Raw genomic sequence first — 23,612 nt, 5'->3', positions numbered from 1 at the left:
TGGATCCCTCAAACAAAAGACCATCCCAATTCTTGGAATAAAGCTCAGGTCACGCCCGTCTACAAGAAGGGTAGTAGAAGTGATCCACAAAACTACTATCGAATATCCTTGACATCAAACATAATGAAATTTCTCTTACAGAATGACCTCCTCAATGGAGGATTCGGAAAAAAAAAACATTGATCATGTGTTACCAAAAACACACTATTCCCTCATGCCTTATTGAAAGCCTTGGGTCTAGGCAGTCAGGTACATGCAGTAGTTCTAGATTTCCAAAAAGCATTTGACTCAGTTCTGCTCCTGTGCTTATTGTTTAAAGTATGATCATGTGGGGTAGCAAGTGAAATTTGTGACTGGACTGAGGACTTTTTGGTAGGGAGGACATAGCATCTTATCCTGGATGGAGAGTTGTGATCAGATGTAGAAATAACTTTGGATGTGCCCAGGGAAGTGTATTGGGCACATGCTGTTCATGTTGTATGTTAGTGACTTGCAGATAATATGAAGAGTAACCTCAGACTCTTTGCAGAAGATGCAATTATATATAATGAAGTACTGTCTGAAAGACGTGTCTAAATATTCAGTCAGATTTTGATAAGATTTCAAAGCAGTGCAAAGATTGGAAACTTACTTTAAATGTTCAGAAATGTAAAATTGTGTACTTCACAAAGCAAGAAAATGTAGAATCCTATGAGTATATCAGTGAGCCACTGCTGGAATCAGTCAACTTGTACAAGTACCTGTGTGTAACAATTTGTAGGGGTATGAAATGGAATGATCACATAAGTTCAGTCATGGATAAAGTAGGTGGTGGACTTCTGTTTATTAGTAGAATACTGGGGAAGTGCAACCGGTCTACAAAGAAGATTGCTTACATATAACTCATGTGACCAGTTCTAAAACATTGCTCAAGTGTGTGGGATCCATACCAAACAGGGCCAACAGGGAATACTGAATGTACACAGAGAATGGCAGAATGAATGGTCACAGCTTTGCTTGACATGTTGGAGGAGAACTGGCTTTAAATGATGATTCTAAGAATATACTGTAACCCTTTGCATATCAGTGATGATGAGGATAAGATTAGAATAATTACTGCATGCACAGAGGCATTCAAACAATCATTCTTCCCACATTCCATATGTGAATGGAAATGGAAGAAATCTTAATAACTTGTAGAGTGGAATGTACCCTCTACCATGCACTTCACAGTGAGTCAATGTAGAAGGGAAGAAGAAGTGTCATTAGAATATAGTTTTGTGTGAGATTTATATTTTGAATGAGACTATGAAGACTGCAAGTCTGTGGTATGTAATTTTGTTAGCCACTTGTGTAATAAATAAGGAATTATCACAGCAGATTAAAACTTGCACATTTAATTTTCTATTACAAAAATGATTGAATATATGTCAGTAGCTGTTAAATGGGTGTTTCAGCCTATGACTTACTTCGTATACAAGAAGAGAGATGTGTGTAGTTGTGCTAAACAGTTAAAGTAATGCTCTGAGTGGTGCCATATCAATTGGATAAGAAAACATCTCAAAGGACACACAGTCCAAAAAGTTTGAGAGTGGAATTCACATATACACATCATGTAGGTATGTTTTAAGCATCTAGGGAATGCTAAAAATAGCTTCATACTGCAATCATTTTCTGACAAAATTTGCTGTCAACAATCCATTCTGACTTGAATTTAGCAATGATGAGTACTATTGAAATATTGCAATGAATAATTATTTTAAAAGTTTGACCTATGAAACAATTAAATAATCAAAGAACTTCATGCTGTTACTGATATGCTGGAAAGATGAACAACCTCTATTCAGTGCCACAGGAATTTGAAGATGACAGAATACACACACATCCGTAGGTGCATATGCACTCCCCCCTCCCCTTTCCCCAACCCACCACCACACACACAAGACAAACAATAAATTGGGCCCATGTAAAACAAAAGCACAACAAAAGAGTCATCTGTCACATTTTCGGAAAACCACTGAAAATGTAAATTATTCCAGATGGTGAAAATATTTTGAGAAGGGACATGATATAGAGATAAAATTAAAAATTCCATAGTGGACAAAATCACACACATAATAATTATGAACAAGGGAAGTCTCAATTTTTTCATCCTACTTCAGCTGCCACAATGTTTACAATTATTATTAAATGGAGAAAATGCTAATATGAAAAAAGTTTAATGGTACCAGTAATATATTTTTAGGTACAATATGTGCTATACTGTTATGAGGACAACAGACATCTTGTAGAATTAGTTCACAACACTACAAATATATCCTTAAAATAAAACTATCAAAGTCATGTCTTAAAGAGTTCAACAAATAACAGCCTGCTCTGAACTGAGAAATGTAGTTTGTGTTTATGCGACAGTATTTTAAAATAAAAGGCTTAACCTAAACCCTACCTTATAAAGACAAAAAACATCATCACAGTACAGTGGGGCTCTTCCATGACTGTATAATGCCGATGTAAGCCCTACTAAACCATAGCGCAGATAACTGAAGCCACTGAGGACAGTCATGACAGGCTCCATTGCTGTTCCATGGCCAAATCCATATGCTGACAACACTAACATTGGTGCAACTGTTGCAGGAGCCATTATTGAACCATTCTGCAATGAAATATATTTGAAACATCAGTTCTCATTCATCTGCCTTAACTAACTTGCTTAAAATTTTCAGCTACCTATGGTGTGAGGAAGAAGTACATGAAGTCTGGAAAACTTAAGTTATCATCTCTATATCTAAACCAGGAAAGAAGTACCGCTATCAAAAACCAACAGTTATTCCCTTACTGCACTCACACACACACACACACACACACACACATGACTGCAGTCTCAAGCATCAGAGGCCACAGACACCTGAACTCCAGTCATGTGTGTGAGTTGCATTTACTTGAGTGTATATGTGTGTGTTTGTCATCTAATTTTGGTGAAGGCCTTACTGGCTGAAAGCCATATTTGTGACAGTCTTATTTTTGTGCCTATCTATGACTTAGCAACTTTCCTTTTCACAATATTGTTAATTCAGTTACAGATACATTATACCTTAATAATTCTGTTTCTTACATTCTTGAAAAGGTCTTTCAGAAAACATAGCAGTGAATTCTCCACTATTATTTTAAAATATTTTCAGGCATTCTCCAATATAACATGAATGTTAATTTTAATTTTTGTCTATAAACATTTTTCTAGGGTCAGAAAACAGGAGACACAAAGGAGCACAGATATAATTCCACTTGCTTTTGAAACACCTCTATTCCTGTATTCAGACAACATAAAATCTGTTGTTTATGGTGGCAACCATCAGTTGTCACCTGTAAATGGCCTGAGCAGTTGAAAACTGATTCATAATGAAATGAAGCTTTGCAGAACATTAAGAACATAATCGTCTTAAGGTTGAAGCTCAACTGTCTGTATTTTATTACAAATAAATTTGTTTCTGGAGGGGGTCCGCCTGGAGAAAAACAAATTTTATCTTTTCATTTATTTACTAGACATTTTTCACAGAAGTTTCAATATCATCAGTGGGTTTTTATTATCTTTCTGTTTTACTTTTCACAGGCAAATAGTGTAAAGATCATAAAGGAATTATAGAAGTTTTTTCAAAATCACCATTTGAATGAAAATATTAATAATAATAGTAGCAGTAGTAGTAGTAGTAGTAGTAGTAGTAGTAAGAGGAGGAGGAGGAGGAGGAGGAGGAGGAGTAATATACACTTATTTACATGTTTGAATTCTCTTGCAATATTTCCACAGACAGTGGATTCATGCATTATTATTGCACCTCAGTTGTTCAATAGATGTTAAACTACTGCAACAAAGAACAGCACATGCACCTTTCTGTTTTATAGACAGATAATAAAAGCCCATTGATGATCGCTGAAACTTCAGCACAACATATATGTGAAATGAAAGAAAAGATAAAAATTGTATTTTTCTCAAGGTGTACCCTGTCCAAAAACAAATCTATTAAGGATGTAATGTGGAATTATTAATGAAACCATCGCTGTTCTGCCTCTGACCTGCCAACTTGTGATTTTTACTTTTACAGTATATTTGGTTTTTCTTTTCAGATTGTCCTCATCAAATTCAAATGCAAATAAATTTTATCATGTAGACTTCATGCGTTATGAAACAGAACTAATGTTTTCAGATATTTTTATTTGGTCTGCATGTCTTATGTAACTTAAAGAGCTGAGTTCTATGTAGAGTATTATACTTACCACAACATTGAATATGGATCCCATAATCAGACCAAGACCTTCAGAAACCATTCCAACTAGGATGCCAAACAATGAGAAAAGTAGAAATCTGCTAATTTCAACAGGGTGTCCACACAGCAGATAGGCAAACAGAGTAAAGATCATTCCAAATATTATCTGCAGCAAAGGAATTATGTAAGTGTTGTTTAAATGATAAATTAAACATAAAAAATAGAATAATATACACTCATTTATATGTTTGAATTATTCTATAGTATTTCCACAAACAGTGGATATATGCTTATTATTGAAACTCATAAGTTCAGCACATGTTAAAACACTCCAGCAAACAACAGCAGTACACTTTTTGGCCACCACCACCATGTGAAATCCTTGCTCTACCTCTTTGGCGTCTGTAGTAAATCTGGTACCCCACTCAAACTTTTAAATTGCCTGCTTTACCAACAGTGCCGTTAGAAATGTAGACAGAATCGAAAGGTCACAACTCAGCCACAAGGCTACACAGCCCTTCTGGCCACATACATTTTGCAATGAGATGTCACCTTGACCACTTCTATACCTACATTTATACTCTGCAAGCCATTAAATATTGTGTACCACTGTTGTTTCTCCTCTTTACTGTTTCACTCATTAATGGTGTGTAGGAAGTACAACTGTAAGCATCAGTGTGAGCTTAAATTTCTCTAATTTTACCTTCATGGTGTTTTTTGAGATTTATGTAAGGAGAAACATTATACAGGTTGACTGCTCTAGATATGTACAGTTTTGAAATGTACTCCCTGAAACACTATGCCTCTTTTTCAGCGTCTGCCAATGTGGTTGGCTGGACATCTCTGTACATTTCCACACTTACTAAATTAACTTCAAATGAATCTCAGCCTGGCATCTACCTATCCTACAATTTATGTGTTTTAAATCACTTGGTACACATACTTCCAGATATTTAATGGTTATGAAAACTTCCAGTGATTTGGTTGGTAATCATGTAATCATGCAACACTTTGTCTTTCTGCCTATTTAAGTGCTATATTTTACATTTGTTCATGTTAAGAGTCAACTGACAATTCTTGAGTCAAAAGTCAATCCTGTTCAAGTCTTCATACATTTTTAACATTGTAACTTGTCTGTTTGCATCAGCATTGTCTGCAAACAGTGTCAATTAGCTCCCAACGTTATCCTCTATATTATTTGTGTATGGAAAGTAATGGTCTTATAACATACCCTGGATGTATTCGTTAAGTCAGTTTTCCATCTGAAAATTTCACTACATTTAGTATGACATGCTGCATCCTATTTGTTAAGTTACTATCAACCCAATCACAAAATTACTCTAATAGTTTTTACTCTCATACATTGTTCATTAGGTGTCATGTGGAACTGCATCAAATGTCTTCTGGAAGTCAAGGAAAACAGTGCCACTCTGGGTGCTGGTATATATAGCCTTGTAGCAGACGATGAGCCAAATGAGCTGGGTTTTACACAAACATTATTTAAAAATTATTCCTGAAATTCAACTTAACTATAATAGGTATAGATGTACTACCTAAAGTGACATATGAAAATCTATGGTGGACCGGGACCCAAACCCAGACTTCCCAATTATTGTGAGCAGTTGCCTTACTGCTTAGATTATCTGAGCATGTTCCCTGGACTGATCCAAACTTCTGTATGTCACACACTTATCTATATCTTGTTATAGGTTATTAATTCATTGTCACACACTTGAACATTCTGTGATTTCCTTGCAGGTTTTAAAATCAAGACAACAAGAAGTGATAGACTATTGTAATTTTTGTTACAGGCCCATATTTTCCTTATACATATTTTATATTTCATGATGAACTACAGTTTCAAATAACGAAATTTGTTCCTGAAGTTAAACCTAATTGTAATAGGTACAGCTGTGGTACATAAAGCAACATTTGAAATTTTGTGCTGCACTGGGACTTTTTTTTATTTTTGAGAGTCATCAGTTTTTGACTGGTTTGATGCAGGATTCCAAGCTCTTCACCTGAGTAGCACTTGCAACCAACACTTGCACCTTATGTCCTCAATTATTTGTTGGATATATTCCAATCTCTGTCTTCCCCTACAATTTTTACCCCTCTACAGCTCTCTCTGTAATACACATTCTATTATTGTGCCTCTTATTTTTGTCAGTGTTTTCCATACAGTCTTTCTTCATTGCAGAATGAAGGCTTTCATGACTGGGTGACATGGCTGCTGATATACTTTCCGGGATGTGAGGTCGTGGTCCAAGAACTTTTCTGCTCCTTACGTTTCGTCCAGGCCTGCACTGGACTTCCTCAGAGGCGCTGCTCTGCTGAGTCTTGCCGACTGACTGGTCGGATGTCTGAGAGCGACTTATATATTGTGAGAAAGGGGGGCATGGTTCAGGTGACACATGATGAGCAGTGATAATCCATAGCAAAGATAAGGTTGACTATCGGTTACCACCTTGTCAAAGATAAAAATTGTTAGCAATTTTGTAGAGCCACTGTCCATATATCACTAAGTTTCATAGCCTCCTCTTTCCTATTAAAATTATCATGATGTTTATAAATTTCAATAGCTTCTCTGTATAGCTGTGGATAGTAATTTAACGTTGTAGATAAAACTTCGGTATCTGAAAACTTCACTTGGTAGTTGCCTGGTTGAAGAGCATGTTCCGCTACAGCTGATTTTTCTATTTTTCCGTGTCGACAAAGACTTTTATGCTCTTTCATTCGCGTATTTATGCTGCTTTTGGTAGTACCAATATAAACTTTACCACAGGTACATGGAATTTTATACACACCACATGTCGACAGGGGAGGGCATTTATCCTTCACAGATCGTAGTACTTGACTTATTTTCTTTGTTGGTTTAAAGATCAGTTTTATGTCATGTTTTCGTAAAATCTTACCGATCCGATCTGTTACTTTTTTAATAAAAGGGAGAACTACTGTATTTTTCTGTTGTTGTGGTTCATTCTTATCTTTTGGTCTTCTGTTCTTTGGACGCAAAATTCTATTTATCTGTTTTTTTGGAGTAGCCGTTTTTTTGTTTTTGTTGTTTTTTTCCCCCTCTTCAAAAGCCTGCTTCAGATGTTTCACTTCAGCATCCAAATGTTCAGGTGTACATATCCGTACACAGCTAATAACAAACCGTCTCGTTGGTATCAATATGTAGATGACACATTTGTGGTTTGGTCCCATGGCAGAAAGGCCTTAGACGATTTCTTTGATTATGTAAATAAAATTCACCCAAACATACAGTTTACCATGGAAATAGAAAAGGATAACAGAATATCTTTCTTGGATGTCTTAGTTATGAGATGGTCCGATAGAAGCTTGGAATATAAAGTTTTTCGGAAGGCAACACATACGGACAGATATTTACATAAAAATTCTAATCATCATCCACCGCAAAAAAGGGGTGTCATAAAGTCTTGTCAATCGAGTCGAACGGATATGTACACCTGAACATTTGGATGCTGAAGTGAAACATCTGAAACAGGCTTTTGAAAATAACGGCTACTCAAAAAAAGAGATAAATAGAATTTTGCATCCAAGGAACAGAAGACCAAAAGATAAGAATGAACCACAACGACAGAAAAATACAGTAGTTCTCCCCTTTTATTAAAAAAGTAACAGATCAGATCGGTAAGATTTTACGAAAACATGACATAAAACCGGTCTTTAAACCAACAAAGAAAATAAGTCAACTACTACGATCTGTGAAGGATAAACGCCTTCCCCTGTCGACATGTGGTGTGTATAAAATTCCATGTACCTGTGGTAAAGTTTATATTGGTACTACCAAAAGAAGCATAAATACGCGACTGAAAGAGCATAAAAGTCTTTGTCGACTTGGAAAAATAGAAAAATCAGCTGTAGCGGAACATGCTCTTCAACCAGGCAACCACCAAGTGAAGTTTTTGGATACCGAAGTTTTATCTACAACGTTAAATTACTATCCTCGGCTATACAGAGAAGCTATTGAAATTTATAAAGATCACGATAATTTTAATAGGAAAGAGGAGGCTATGAAACTTAGCGATATATGGACAGTGGCTCTACAAAATTGCGATATATGGACAGTGGCTCTACAAAATTGCTAACAACTTTTATCTTTGACAAGGTGGTAATTGATAGTCAACCTTATCTTTGCTATGGATTATCACTGCTCATCACATGTCACCTGAACCATGCCCCCCTTTCTCACAATATATAAGTCGCTCTCAGACACCCGACCAGTCAGTCGGCAAGACTCAGCGGAGCAACGCACCTGAGGAAGTCCAGTGCAGTCCTGGAAGAAATGTAAGGAGCAGAAAAGTTCTTGGACCACGACCTCACATCCCGGAAAGTATATCAACAGTCTTTCTTCACCCACACTGCTGAGAACCTCCTCATGCATTATCTTATCAAACTAATTTCCAACATCCTGCAGTAGTACCACCTCTCAAATGCTCTGATTTTCTTCTTCTGCAGTTCTCCCACAGTCCATGATTCACTGATAATTTTTCATCCTGAACTTTAATTCCACTCTTGAACCTTTATCTTATTTCCCTTATCACTTCTTTGACATACAGATTGAACTGTAGATTACATCCTTATGTTACATCCCTTCTAATTGAAGCACATTGTTTTTGGGCTTCCATTTTTATTTTTCTTTCTTTGTTATTATGAATATTGAATATTAATTGTCATCCCTTGTAGCTTACACCTATTTTTATCAAAATTTAGAACTTCTTGCATAATTTTACATTGTTGAACACTTTTTCTGGGTCAACAAAGCCTGTGAATATATTTTGATTTTTTAAGGTCATAATATACAAGCACAGAAAGCATCCTAAAATTCCACAACAGACTGATATCTGCAATGTAGGGCTATAGTTGTGTGCATCTTTTTAATTAGCCTTCTTGGAAATTTATAGATGCTGCACTTATGGTCAGATGTTTTAATCTGTTTACTGATTTGACAGAAGATCAGGAAAGCAATCAGGAAAGCAATACCAACCTACTAGATACACAATTCTGATGACAATGATCTTGGGATATTCTGCTTGCTAATAATTTAATAAGGTGAATGTACACAGCTGTCAGAAATTTGAAGAAATGCATGTCAGCCATCAGCTGTAAAAATTTCTCATTTATTTTATATGAGTCTTGGTCTTACAAATGATCTTCGGTGGGTATGCAGTTAAACTTTCTCTTGGATAAAATGTTTACAGAACCACATATAACAGATCATGATTTTGATACCAGCACAGATTGACTTCAGTATGAGTAAACAGAATGATCATTAGCGTAATAACACAAGGATCAAAACTGGTAGAAAATAAAGAATAAATTTGTACAGCTAATGGCAAACATGTGTGGTGTCTCTGGTGCAGAGCACCCTATCTTTGATTCTGACCTCTGAACTGATTTTGTTCTATGTCTCTCGGTGTGCAACTTGTGTACTGCCATTTTGTTCTTCTTGCCTCAGCATCTAATAAATGCATTTACGATATTTAAAGTGTGTTACAACCGACCAGCCTTACATGATACTCACAGTGGTGACCCTGACATCATCGTCATGTGATCGCGAGTGATTTTGTGCTTCTCTTCATCATTAACAGACTTGATGTGCCAGCCCACATTGTATTCAGAACAATGGATCTACCAGTGTCTTTTGGTGTTATTGCCATGCATCCTATTAATTGTGCCTGTGACCAAGAGTGGTCAAGTGTACCTAATGCACGTTTGGTTAGAAGTGAACAATTACGCCCGACCACACCGACAGTCACTGAACCTTAACCGGCTGAACATACCACTGTCAAGTGGGGCAGCTCAACAACAGCCACAGCACAGACAGTGCACGCCACCTAAGGACATTGTGGATGATCATCCAGATAAGGACATTGTGGTTTATCCCTCAGCTACGCAGTCTCCTTTGGTTTGGCTTGAAGTGCCGACAAAGTTCCAGAACTGTGATTCGAACATTTCTATGCATGGGGTTGCACATTTGTATATGCCTTGTGTCACAGCACCCCCAGCACATCATCTCGGCGATGCTGGTTGCCTCGACCATGCCAGTTTCCAGTCCCCGGCACGTCATCTCGGTGCTGTTGGTTATCTCGACCATGCTGGTTTCCACGACCGTCACTCCGTGGCTAAGCCATGACTGCCTTCTGCTCACTTTCGTAATGACACCAGCCATTCTGCCCACTCCAGTTTCTGGGTCAACCCTCCATTGGCTATACTGTGACCGCCTTCCACCAGCTGTTGCCACAGCACCGGCCTTTACACCTGCGCTGCATTTGGTGTCGGGCATGCAGTTTGGACACACCATACCGACTTTTGCACCTGCACACTCCACACCATGTGCTACATGCGGCTGCCACTGCCCCCTCCCCCCCCTCCCCATGCAGACCTCAGGCGATTCACTTCACCGTCCTCTGCTACTGCACTTCTGGTGCTGGTGGCGTCCTGTTCTGCTCACATGGCTCTCTGTCTACCAGTGCTGCCTCAACATGTACACCCAGCAGGTTTCCTAAGCTGCCTGCTTTGCAGAAAGATAACCCAAAGACTTGGTTCACTTAAGTGGATCACGTACTGGATATCCACTGTAATTTGGACGATGATGCACGTTTTGTCTGCCTGGTCAGTCACCTCGATACTCATCCAGACCTCATCAGCAATCTGCTTCTCTCACCACCTGCCTTGCACAAATATTGGAAGGTAAAAGCGCTGCTCATTGAGCGCCGTTCTCACTGCCTGGCAGAGGCTATCCACCACATTATTCACGACAAGCATCTCGATGGCCGCACCCCTTCGCAGCTTTGGTGGCGCCTCCAACCATTAATTGATGATCAAGCATTACCTCTCGCCACCTCCGTGCATTAATTGATGATCAAGCATTACCTCACGCCACGCTTTGGACATTGTGGATGGTCAAAATGCTTTCGAATCTATAACTTCAACTGCTGTCTCACATTGCCAACCCGCTCGAGGTTCGTTTATGCGTGGCTCAATGAGCTTATGCTATCATTTGTCACCGACACTGCCTGTCACAGATGACTTCTCCATCACAGTCTGTTGGAATGCCTGCACCTTCAGTTCTGTGCTCTGCCGGCAGAGGCCAACATGCTCACCTCAGCACCTCAGGTGCCAGTCAGGAGCTGCCACCTGGCAGCCTACAGCAGGTACTGCCTGCTGCCTCCCAAAAGCCACTGACCTCGCCCGAGCAGCAGCTCAAGTGGCTACCAGCCCTGATGCAGCCAGCTGTGACCCCCTCCATCTCCACACCACCTCACCTCCCAGCCACTGTGCTGGTACCATGCTACGTACGGGGATGCTGCAAGCAACTGCCGTGCGCATTGCTCCTACCCAAATGATTGCGGCAGGCACTTTTAGGCACCATGTCCCTCCACATTCCTTCATGGCACCCACTGTCTGATGCTGCACCACTCGCTTCAGTGGTGCGACACCTCTACACCACTGATTTGTCATTGGGCACTTGCTTTCCTGTCGATACTGGTGCTGACGTCAGTGTTATACTGGCCAAGCACGCTGGTAACATACTTTCACCTGCTAACCTCACTTTGATTGCCGCCAATCATTGTCCTATTGCAGTCCTTGGCTCCATCAAAATGTCGCTTCGCCTGTCACCAGCCCACACCTTCCATTTGACTTTCCATGTTGCCAAAGTGGATGAACCTGTGAGCGGGTTGGACTTTCTACATTATTATGAACTTCCACCAGACCTGCAGGCCACCGCACTCTGCCACACATCTTGTTCTACTGTTCCATGCTCAAACAAGTTCAGCAGAACTTCACTCTCTGCCTCCTTGGCTACACTTACCACATGTGCATCTCTGCTCGAGCATATTACTACATGCCTCTCTGATTTGTCAGACGTGCGCACACAAATCAATGAACTCCGCACCCAGAATGATGCGTTACGCACATGCATTGTCTCTGACTTTGCTGAATTGCCACATGAACAGCATACGATGTGTTGCCTACCTGCAGAACCACAATGAGGTGAACCAACACATGCATCTACTGCGTCTTCTCACCAATTTTCTCCTGTGTTCAGCATTCCACCGCCTGCTGCCATTTTTGCATCACCGCAGACAAATCTCCAGGATGAACCTGCTCGTGATACTCCAGATTCCTCGCACCACGTGGCTACTGCATGATGCTTTCCATAGCTGATGTCCTGCCTACGCTGCTATGATCCGGCAAAGTCAGTGACCCTACGTTGCCTCCAGACCTCCTCTTGACCCCTCTTGCTGGCCTCCCTTCATGAGTATTAGCCATCAGTAATGGCACTTGTCATAGGATTCACATCACAGATGGCCCACCCATACGTTGTAAGGCCAGGCACCTTAATGTTTCCAAACTTCTGCGCACAAAAGAAATTGTTCGGGATTTGTTGACTTCAGGTGAGCTCCGCCCCTCCGATAGCAACTGGCCTTCACCGTGTTTTGATCACAACTGATGCCAGTAACTCTGCTGTGGGTGTTGTTTTACAACAGCACACCATGGACTTAACCCAACTGCTCCGCTTCCTTTCAAAGAAACTATCTTAGAGCTAGTGTTAGTGGTTGGCTTTCTACCTTGAGTTCCTCACTGTGTGTGAGGCTATTAAACACTTCCGTACTGATCTCGAGGGGCAACCCTTCATCATCTACTCAATCACAAAGCTCTAATGGACGCTGTTCGTAACCTGGCTAAGGACCTTCCACCAAGGCATTTCTGCCATATGGACTACATCTGTCAGCACTCTTCTGACACACGCTATATGTGCAGTGCGGAGAATGTTGTGGCAGACTACCTATCCCGCATATGTGTACTTACCACATCATTGAATCTGGAAGATCTCGCCCGACTTCAGGGGAAAGACAATGATATACAGCAATTAATTTCGGAGAACAAGTGATAACTCTCTGTCTGATCACATATCCTGCAAGGGTCGACACCCTGGTCCTTTGTGACCTCTCTAAGGGCACATCCCTCCCCCTGGTCTCTACCGCCCTTCATCACGGGGTTCTTACTGCTTTGCACAGCTTGGCTCACCCAGGAACATGAGCCACAACTAGGCTGATTACTGAGCTCTTTGTCTGGCCCGGCGTGAAGCACAACTTCTACAATTGGACCCGCGCATGCGTACCGTGCCAGCATAGCGAGGTTGGCAGGCATGCTCAACCTCCATTAGGCAAGTTTGATGTTCCAAGAGGGCGCCTTCAGCACATCCACATCAATATCATTGGTCCCCTCCCCCTTTTCGAAGCGTACAGATACATCTTATCAATCATTGACCGAGTAACACACTGGGTCGAGGCGGTCCCTCTCATTGACAGCACTGCCTGGACCATCAATAGTTATTTCGTGTCAGTGTGGATTGTTTGTTTCAGCTGTCCCCTGTCTCTCATGATTGACCAGGGATGACAGTTTGAGTCCGTTTTCTTTGCATGACTGTGCGAACTCTGTGGTGTTGCTAAATTCCACATCACGGCTTACCACCCGCAGGCGAATGGCCTGGTCAAACGGTGGCATCACTTTCTTAAGGCTGCACTTATGTGCCATGGTGGTTTATGGTCCGAGGCCATCCTTTGAGCCCTTCTGAGCATTCGCTTGGCCCATAAAGAAGCCTTGAATGCATTGCTCGCTGAGGTTCTATACTGCGAACCCCACCTTCCTTCAGCAGAGGTCATGGACGATTCACCATCGGCTGATACTATGAATCTTCTGGCTCTGGTTGAATGGGTTTGGTCTGTGCGTACGTTGCATACCTCCGCATCCGCGCTCCCCCCCTCCCCCCCCCCCCTTTCCCACCATGCCCTCACTCCACCACATCTGTGTTCGTCCACAAGGACCTTGCATCATGTGAATTTGTGATGTTGCATGATGACTCCATGCGAGTGGCCTTGTAACCACCATATTCAGGCCTCACTGCGTGTTACATCAGGGTGTGAACACAATCGTAATTCATCTACATGGACGACAACAGATCGTGTCTGTTAATCATTTGAAACAGGCATGGTCACTCTCCAACCTGCCTTCCGACACTTCTGACGTGCCTCCCATAGCTACCATTCTGTCTCCCGACACCGCTGACCTGCCTTTGACTGACATCCTTCTGCCTATGCAGCAGTTGGCCACACGGAACCAAGTGCAGTTTCTGAGGTGCCTACTTCTTGTGCTGGCTGCTGTCTACAACCCCCGCACCGGCAAGACAATTATGAAGGCAAGTGATGAAGCTTTCTTCCACTGTGATCCACGCTACTGGTGGTGGTGGTGGTGGGAGGGGGGGGGGGGGGGGAAGGGGGGGCTCTGACACAGATTGCCCTATCTTTGACTTTGACCTCTTTGAACTGATTTTGTTCTATGTCTCTTGACACACAACTTGTGTGCTGCCATGTTTGTTCTTCTCATCTTGGCATCTAATTCATGCATTTACGATATTTAAAGTGTTATTACTGACCACCCTTACTTGATAACCCACACATGTAATTCTTCATAGTCTACTTCCGCTTTCTGTTGTAAGGGGGCACAACACCATGGAATCCTGTTATGATTTTCCATAAACTTTGGTTACCCAGCGAAGATCTGCTTTATTTGTGTTTTTGTAGACGTCAACAGGGACCAGAGTTCTTCTTAGCCCATTTGTAATTTTGTGTTTGAGTGATTCTGAGAGAAATCTGTTTGCAGTCTACAAAGGGGAATGCTTTTTGAACTTTTGATTTCATTGTTTGTGTAGATTAATGTAATGGCTTCAGTGAAAAATACTGTTTTATAGTTATTAATTCTTTTAAAAATTTAATGCTATAGTATTTGCTTAGCACCATCTTTTGATATTTCCATATTTTTCAGTTGCTATCCTGTCGACAAGAACAGTAATATTGTTTTATTTTTATAATTTTATAATGTGCAACAAAGGGAGAATTTACATTCTGTGACATTATACATGAAAGCTTATTAATGAATATTAGAAACAACAAAACAACACTTCTACTGAAAAAATTCAAACTTAATGTAGCTTGTGGAACAATCACAAAAATGATCTCTGTCTTTTCACAAACCCTTGAAGATCTATCATCATGTAGAGATGTGTAAAATGTGAATGAATATGCAAATAAATTATATTTAGCTACATCTACACACCTACCTTAGTGTATAAAGCCGGCCAATGAGAAGAACCTCCAGAGACAGGGAATAAGGGAAGAAAATAAACACAGAATGGAATTTATATTTTTCTACCATGTTTTGTAACACATTTCTTAATAACATACAATAATATGATTGGCTATCCTTTTCCCCACAGCTTTGGCGATGTTTGTCCACCTTATCATCCAAAATCTATCTGTCTATCTCCTCCTATACACTCTCTCTTTCTGTTTATATCCTCCTCCCTCTCTCTTTGTCCATTTCCTTCACCCCTCACTCCCTGATCATATGTCTCCCTCCCTTGAACCATATCTTTCTTGCCTCTCTTTCCATATGCGCCTCCCCTCTTCCTTTTCCACCTGCCCACTACCTCTCTACACCTGGCGCCTGCCTCAAGCATTTGTCCCTCATGTCCTCTCCCTCTCGATTTCCTCCTCTTCCTCACTCTGTCCATCATCCTCTGTCTATCTCAACCTGTCTCCAGCCATGCTCACCATGCTCATTGACAGATGTAGCCCCTGCAATAAGGTTTAATAAAACAGGTTGATTACTACACCAAAGGCTGATACTACTACAATAAGCCTGTCATGAAGGGCAGGCTAAACATCAGGGGCTTGAAAATCATTTCTTTGCTCCTGATGTGCAGGCCACACGCAAAGCAGGTTGGTAAAGCAAGCCACTACTCCAACACAACACACCTGTCATGAAGGGCAGCCTACATGTTGGGGTACAGAAAACTGTTTCTTTCCTCTGACATTCAGGCTGCCCTGCAAAGCAAATTGATTTAGCAGGCTGATAGTTTACCCACAAGCTTGTCATACAGGGCAGCCTATATGCCAGGTGCTGGAAAAACATGTTTTTGCTTGTATGTCCACTCCTACTGGAGCTAGGAGGTTACGAGCCTACAGTACCGATACTCGTGAGGACTGTTGTTTCCATGTGAAGTTGTTGTTGTTGTGGTCTTCAGTCCTGAGACTGGTTTGATCCAGCTCTCCATGCTACTCTATCCTGTGCAAGCTTCTTCATCTCCCAGTACTTACTGCAACCTACGTTCTTCTGAATCTGCTTAGTGTATCCATCTCTTGGTCTCCCTCTATGCTTTTTACTCTCCACGCTGCCCTCCAATACTAAATTGGTGATCCCTTAGTGCCTCAGAACATTGTCCTACCAACTGGTCTCTTCTTCTTGGCAAGTTGTGCCACAAACTCGTCTTCTCCCCAATTCTATTCAATACCTCTTCATTAGTTATGTGATCTACCCATCTAATCTTCAGCATTCTTCTGTAGCACCACATTTTGAAAGCTTCTATTCTCTTCTTGTCCAAACTATTTATCATCCATATTTCACTTCCATACATGGCTACACTCCATACAAATACTTTCTGAAACTACTTCCTGACATTTAAATCTGTACTCGATGTTAACAAATTTCTCTTCTTTAGAAACGCTTTCCTTGCCATTGCCAGTCTACATTTTATATCCTCTCTACTTCAACCATCATCAGTTATTTTGCTCCCCAAATAGCAAAACTCCTTTACTACTTAAGTGTCTCATTTCCTAATCTAATTCCCTCAGCATCACCCGACTTAATTCAATTACATTCCTTTATCCTCGTTTTTCTTTTGTTGATGTTCATCTTATATCCTCCTTTCAAGACACTGTCCATTCCATTCAACTGCTCTTCCAAGTCCTTTGCTGTCTCTGACAGAACTACAATGTCATCGGCAAACCTCATGGATTTTAATACCTACTCCAAATTTTTCTTTTGTTTCCTTTACTGCTTGCTCAATATACAGATTGAATAACATCGGGGAGAGGCTACAACCCTGTCTCACTCCCTTCCCAACTGCAGCTTCCCTTTCATGCCCCTCGACTCTTATAACTGCCATCTGCTTTCTGTACAATTTCGCTCCCTGTATTTTACCCCTGCCACCTTTAGAATTTGAAAGAGAGTATTCTAGTCAACATTGTCAAAAGCTTTCTCTAAGTCTACAAATGCTAGGAACGTAGGTTTGCCTTTCTGTAATCTATTTTCTAAGATAAGTCGTAGGGGCAGTGTTCCCTCATGTGTTCCAACATTTCTGCTGGATTCAAACTGATCGTCCCCGAGGTCGGCTTCTACCAGTTTTTCTGTTCGTCTGTAAAGAATTCGCGTTAGTATTTTGCAGCTTGACTTATTATACTAATAGTTCGGTAATTTTCACATCTGTCAACACCTGCTTTCTTTGGGATTGGAATTATTATATTCTTCTTGAAGTCTGAGGGTATTTTGCCTGTCTCATACATACATATAGCTCACCAGATGGTAGAGTTTTGTCAGGACTGCCTCTCCAAAGGTCGTCAGTAGTTCTAATGGAATGTTGTCTACTCTGGGGGCCTTGTTTCGACTTAGGTCTTTCAGTGCTCTGTCAAACTCTTCACGCACTATTGTATCTCCCATTTCATCTTCATCTACATTCTCTTCCATTTCCAGAATATTGTCCTCGAGTACGTCGCCCTTGTATAGACCCTCTATATACTCCTTCCACCTTTCTGCTTTCCCTTCTTTACTTAGAACTGGGTTTCCATCTGAGCTCTTGATATTCATACAAGTGGTTCTCTTTTCTCCAAATGTCTCTTTAATTTTCCTGTAGGCAGTATCTATCTTACCCCTAGTGAGATAAGTCTCTACAACCTTACATTTGCCCTCTAGCCATCCCTGCTTAGCCATTTTGCACTTCCTGTCGATCTCATTTTTGAGACGTTTGTATTCCTTTTTGCCTGCTTCATTTATGCATTTTTATATTTTCTCCTTTCATCAATTACATTCAATATTTCTTCTGTTACCCAAGGATTTCTACTAGCCCTCATCTTTTTACCTACTTGATCCTCTGCTGCCTTCACTACTGCATCCCTCAGAGCTACCCATTCTTCTTCTGCTGTATTTCTTTCCCCCATTTGTGACAATTGTTCCCTTATGCTCTCCCTGAAACTCTGTACAACCTCTGGTTTAATCAGTTTGTCCAGATCTCATCTCCTTAAATTCCCACCTTTTTGCAGTTTCTTCAGTTTTAATCTACAGCTCATAACCGATAGATTGTGGTCAGAGTCCACATCTGCCCCTGGAAATGTCTTACAATTTAAAACCTGGTTCCTAAATCTCTGTCTTACCATAATATAATCTATCTGATACCTTCTAGTATTTCCAGGATTCTTCCATGTGTACAACCTTCTTTTATGATTCTTGAACCAAGTGTTAGCTATGATTAAGTTATGCTTTGTGCAAAATTCTACCAGACGGCTTCCTCTTTCATTTCTTTCCTCCAATCCATATTCACCTACTGTGTTTCCTTCTCTCCCTTTTCCTACTCTCAAATTCCAGTCACCCATGACTATTAAATTTTCTTCTCCCTTCACTACCTGAATAATATCTTTTATCTCATCATACATTTCATCAATTTCTTCATCTGCAGAGCTAGTTGGCATATAAACTTGTACTATTGTAGTAGGTGTGGGCTTTGTGTCTATCTTGGCCACATTAATGCGTTCACTATGTTGTTTGTAGTAGCTTATCTGCACCCCTATTTTTTTATTCATTATTAAACCTACTCCTGCATTACCTCTATTTGATTTTGTATTTATAACCCTGTATTCACCTGACCAAAGGTCTTGTTCCTCCTGCCACTGAACTTCACTAAGTCCCACTATATCTAACTTTAACCTATCCATTTCTCTTTTTAATTTTTCTAACCTACCTGCCCGATTGAGGGATCTGACATTCCACGCTCCAATCCGCAGAACGCCAGTTTTCTTTCTCTTGATAATGGCGTCCTCTTGAGTAGTCCCCGCCCCGAGATCCGAATGGGGGACTATTTTACCTCCAGAATATTTTACCCAAGAGGACGCCATCATCATTTAACCATACAGTAACGCTGCATGCCCTCGGGAGAAATTACGGCTGTAGTTTCCCCTTGCTTACAACTGTTCGCAGTAACAGCACAGCAAGGCTGTTTTGGTTAGTGTTACAAGGCCAGATCAGTCAATCATCCAGACTGTTGCCCCTGAAACTACTGAAAAGGCTGCTGCCCCTCTTCAGGAACCACACATTTGTCTGGCCTCTCAACAGATACCCCTCTGTTGTGGTTGCACCTACAGTACGGCCATCTGTATTGCTGAGGCACGCAAGCCTCCCCACCAATGGCAAGGTCCATGGTTCATGGACCATGTGAAGTTAGGAGGTTATAAAGCCTACAGTGGTGATACTTGTGAGGACTGCTGTTTCTGTGCCAAATTTGGCTGAAACCTATGGATTGTGGATAATGAAAAGGAAAGTTGCTACTCATCATATATCAGAGATACTGAGTTAAAGATAGACAGCGACTCAGCATCTCCACTGTATGGTGAGTAGCAACTTTCCTTAAGCAGAAGATATAAGTGTTGTTGCAAAGGAAAAGGTGCTGCTACAATAGTTAGGGTCATGTTGCTGTTTAACTATTATGTATACAAGTACATGGGCAGAATGTTCTGATTATGCTACATCATACACTAGAAATACACCCACATACACTACATTTACAAAATCAATTTGCTTTAAATGCCATTATAAACCATGTTTCGCATGAGTTTCACACAACTCATATGGTTAGCAATGAAACAATATATATTAAATGTGAGTCCTTACCATAAATGGTACTGTTGAACAGGTAAGTGCCATGAAGTATGATTTCAAACCATACCATCTGTTGAAATATTCTCGTTTGAGAATCTTAACCTCTGTTGGAACTGAAAACAATGATTAAAGAATATAATGCAGATTTAAACATTTAGTGATATTTTTAAGTGTCTATTGAAGTCCTCATGCTACCAAGAAGAAAAAGAATTAATATAAAAATATTGGTTTACTAATAGAAATGTTAAAATTATAATTGGAGTGTATTAGCTTACAGGAAATTCTGAATGGTGTTTGGATCTATAAACTGAATAAATTGACATATACTTACAGAGGAGTGCAGGTGTCATTACATGAGTGTACATGAAGAAAACTAGGCAGCAGAGTGGAAATTTAAAGTTGACAAATGGCTTTGTTGCATCATTGCCAACACCAAAGTACAATAACCCAAGAATAATGCCTAGTCCTAAGTGATGAACGAACTGTAGCCATAGTGCCACCTGTAAGAGAGATGACTAGAAATCATTATTTCCTAATATTCAGGTTGTGTTCAGTAAAAGATATTTGAATGTATTAAATTACTGGTTACAAAGGAAACATAAATGAGAAATTCAGGTGCTTGATTAACAAGGAATAAAGATAGTTACTGTGAAATGAAAAAAAAAAAAAAAAAAAAAAAACAAGAGACAAAAGCTGTAGACTGTACCAGATGTAGAAAGATGCAAAGCTTACAATTTTGATTTATTTTTTAGTGATGCAAAAATATTTTTGGTTTTCAATATTTGTGCATTTTCTGTGTGCATCATGCTTTGCAGTGAAAATAAGCGTGGCATTTAATTACTAATTTTTTCTGTCCCACACATAAAAGTGGAGCATTATCTGCCATATAGTCACACACAGTAATTATTAATTACTATATGTACTGCAGGAACACAATATCAGCAACTGCAGAAGTTTTCAGTGATAACTAGCCTTTCTTTACAGGTCATAAGCTTACTTGCCCTTCTCAGCTCACTTTCAGTATTTTCTATAATACAACAATGGAACAGAATAAAATGCAGTACATACACTAAAACAGGGAACTTACTTGCTCTAGCAAAATTTAGTGAGATTTGCATACTCGCTTGAGGCAGTGATGTCTTCATTGCCATATGTAACAACCAAAGACAGCCAGTTAGACTGTGAATAGTTTCCCTAGCTTATTTAATTTTTTGACAAAATGCTTTATGATATCTGGTCACTGTTTTTAAAGTGGCTCTTGTCAGTTGAAACTGCTCCAGCATGTAACCAAAATCTATTACATGTGTCAGGTAGAGTTCTGAATTTGAATCCCAATTGGGTACACAATTTTAATTTGTCACAAACATGCAAGGACTGTTATAATTTGTTTTATACTGAAGAAATGCTTTAGAGTTCCCTGTTATATACACAGCCTGTTTGACTTACATGAATCTGTTCTGTATATTTATCAGACTGTAAGTGGCTGTTCAGTCATCTTCTCTATCTCCATCTACATCTACATACATACTGCCAAGCACCTCTACGGGGTGTGGAGTGGGATAACTTCTACCACTATTAGTCCATTCCCTTTCCTATTTTACTTTCAAATGCAGCGAGGGAAAACAAATGTCTATAAACCTCTGTATGAGCTATAATTTCTTTTATCTTGTCTTTGTGGTCCTTATGTGAAATGTATATTGGCAGCAATAGAGTCAGTGTGCATTGAACCACAAATGTCAGGTCTCTACATTTTCTCAGTAGTGTTTCATGAAAAGAACGTCATCTTTCCTCCAGGGATAAGCAATACTTTTTTTTTTAAATTCTCACAATAAATTAACCTTCTCTACTACCAACCTATCTTCCTCATTCTATTTCATATTGCTTTGCTACATTACCCCTAAATATTTAACTGACAAGACTGTGTCAAGTGGCACACTACTAATACTGTATTTGAAAATTTCTAGATTGCTTTTCCTATCGATTTGCATTAACTCAGTTTTTTTCTACAATAGAGCAAGCTATCATACACTTCACCAAACAGAAATTCTGTCTAAGTCATCCTGTATCCTCCTACAGTCATTCAGTCATTATGTTTTCCCCTACACTACAGCATTGTTAGCAAACAGTTGAAGTTTACTACTCACCTGTTAGAGCAGTTATGTACAATGAAAACAAGAGTGGTCCTATCACTCTTACCTGGGACACTCCTGGTGTCTCTAATGAACACTTGCCAACCAGTGCAATATATTGAACACTATCACTTAAGAAGTTTTTGAGCCACTCCCATTCCTGGGAACCTATTCCATATGCTCATTCAATGGGATGTTAGACTCTAATCTTCCTTCCTTCCATATTCTTGGACCTTTGTTAACAACCTGCAGAGGGGAACTGTGTCAGACAGTTTTTAGAAATCTATGAATGTGGAATCTGCGTATTGCCCTCTGTCCATGGCTCACAGTATATTGTGTGAGAAAAGGGCAAGCTGAGTTTTGCATGAGCAACACTTTCTAATCTGCGTTAATTTGTGGACAAAAGCATTTCTGTCTCAAGGGAATTTATTATATTCAGACTTTGGATATGCTCAAGAATACTACAGCAAAACAATGTTAAGGATATCTTCATGTGACAGTGGTTCATTATAGTAATTGTGCCACAACTTAGCAATCTGTGACAGTTACTGAAGCATGCTATGGTGGATGAAATACAGCTAGATGTTGTAACTAGCAAAATAAAATTTTCTTCTTAAAGTAGTGAATTTCCTACTTATACAAGGAACTATTTTGCAAACCTTATATGTGGAGTAGCATATGATTAGCTGTTATCAAGTAACATAAAACATCTGTATTTAATTGTTAATCTTTAATTTTAATTACTTCTGTGTTGTGAATTGCTACTTTTTAACATACCGTATTTCTGCTTTTCTGTAGAAGCATTCTCCTTAGTATTATAATGAACTGCATAAAGAATGATGTAGGAAAATCACTGCTCCAGTGGCTATCTTTCTTAAACATCAGAGCATAATCATGCTGAGGCATTTGGGTGTCATCTGTGAACACTGAAAAAAGTATACCCACATTAAAATACCAAAGTATAAAGAAGGAGGCAATATAGCAACATTTACACCTTAATACGAGGGTGGCCTGATAAGTTCTCAGAATCACCATAAGAAGTCAGCTCTAGTTCAACGAGTTGTTCTCTCGATATACATTGGACTGTTGCCTGTAAACACGTGCCACATCATTGCTCTTGGAAGAGAGCTGTGGTGGTGACGTGGCTCTGTTGTTGTTCCTAGCGATTTGCGAAGATGGAAGAAATCAAGGTTCGAGCAGTGATTAAGTTCTTTGTAAAGAAAGGTTTGAAAGCAAAGGACATTCATGCCAATTTCCAGAATACACTGGGACACTGTCCTCCTTTATATTCAACTGTTGCCAAATGGAAAAATAATTTAAATTTGCTTGCAGAGCTTAGATGATGATCCATGCAGTGGTCGGCCAAAATGTGTCTCTATTCAGAAATCATTGCAAAAGTGCACGAAATGGTCATGGAAGATCACCGATTGAAAGTGCATGAAATTGC

The 23,612-nt window shown here is 40.0% G+C and overlaps 1 protein-coding gene across 1 annotated transcript in view; it reads right to left on the bottom strand.

Annotated features, from left to right (window-relative positions):
- LOC126277887 (ATP-binding cassette subfamily G member 4-like) overlaps window positions 1–23,612 on the bottom strand; it is a 307,189-nt gene that overhangs the window by 5,610 nt on the left and 277,967 nt on the right. The window contains exons 7-11 of the mRNA XM_049977437.1: window positions 22,943–23,091; window positions 20,368–20,536; window positions 20,049–20,149; window positions 4,249–4,404; window positions 2,426–2,632 (exon numbers count right to left, since the gene is read on the bottom strand). Of these exons, the coding sequence (XP_049833394.1) occupies window positions 2,426–2,632; window positions 4,249–4,404; window positions 20,049–20,149; window positions 20,368–20,536; window positions 22,943–23,091 (782 nt within the window). The remainder of the gene's footprint in view (window positions 1–2,425; window positions 2,633–4,248; window positions 4,405–20,048; window positions 20,150–20,367; window positions 20,537–22,942; window positions 23,092–23,612) is intronic.

Source organism: Schistocerca gregaria, chromosome 6 (genome assembly GCF_023897955.1).
Source record: "Schistocerca gregaria isolate iqSchGreg1 chromosome 6, iqSchGreg1.2, whole genome shotgun sequence".
Taxonomy (NCBI): domain Eukaryota; kingdom Metazoa; phylum Arthropoda; class Insecta; order Orthoptera; family Acrididae; genus Schistocerca; species Schistocerca gregaria.
The sequence above is the reverse complement of the archived record's forward strand: the minus strand, read 5'-3'. Positions and strand labels throughout refer to the sequence as shown.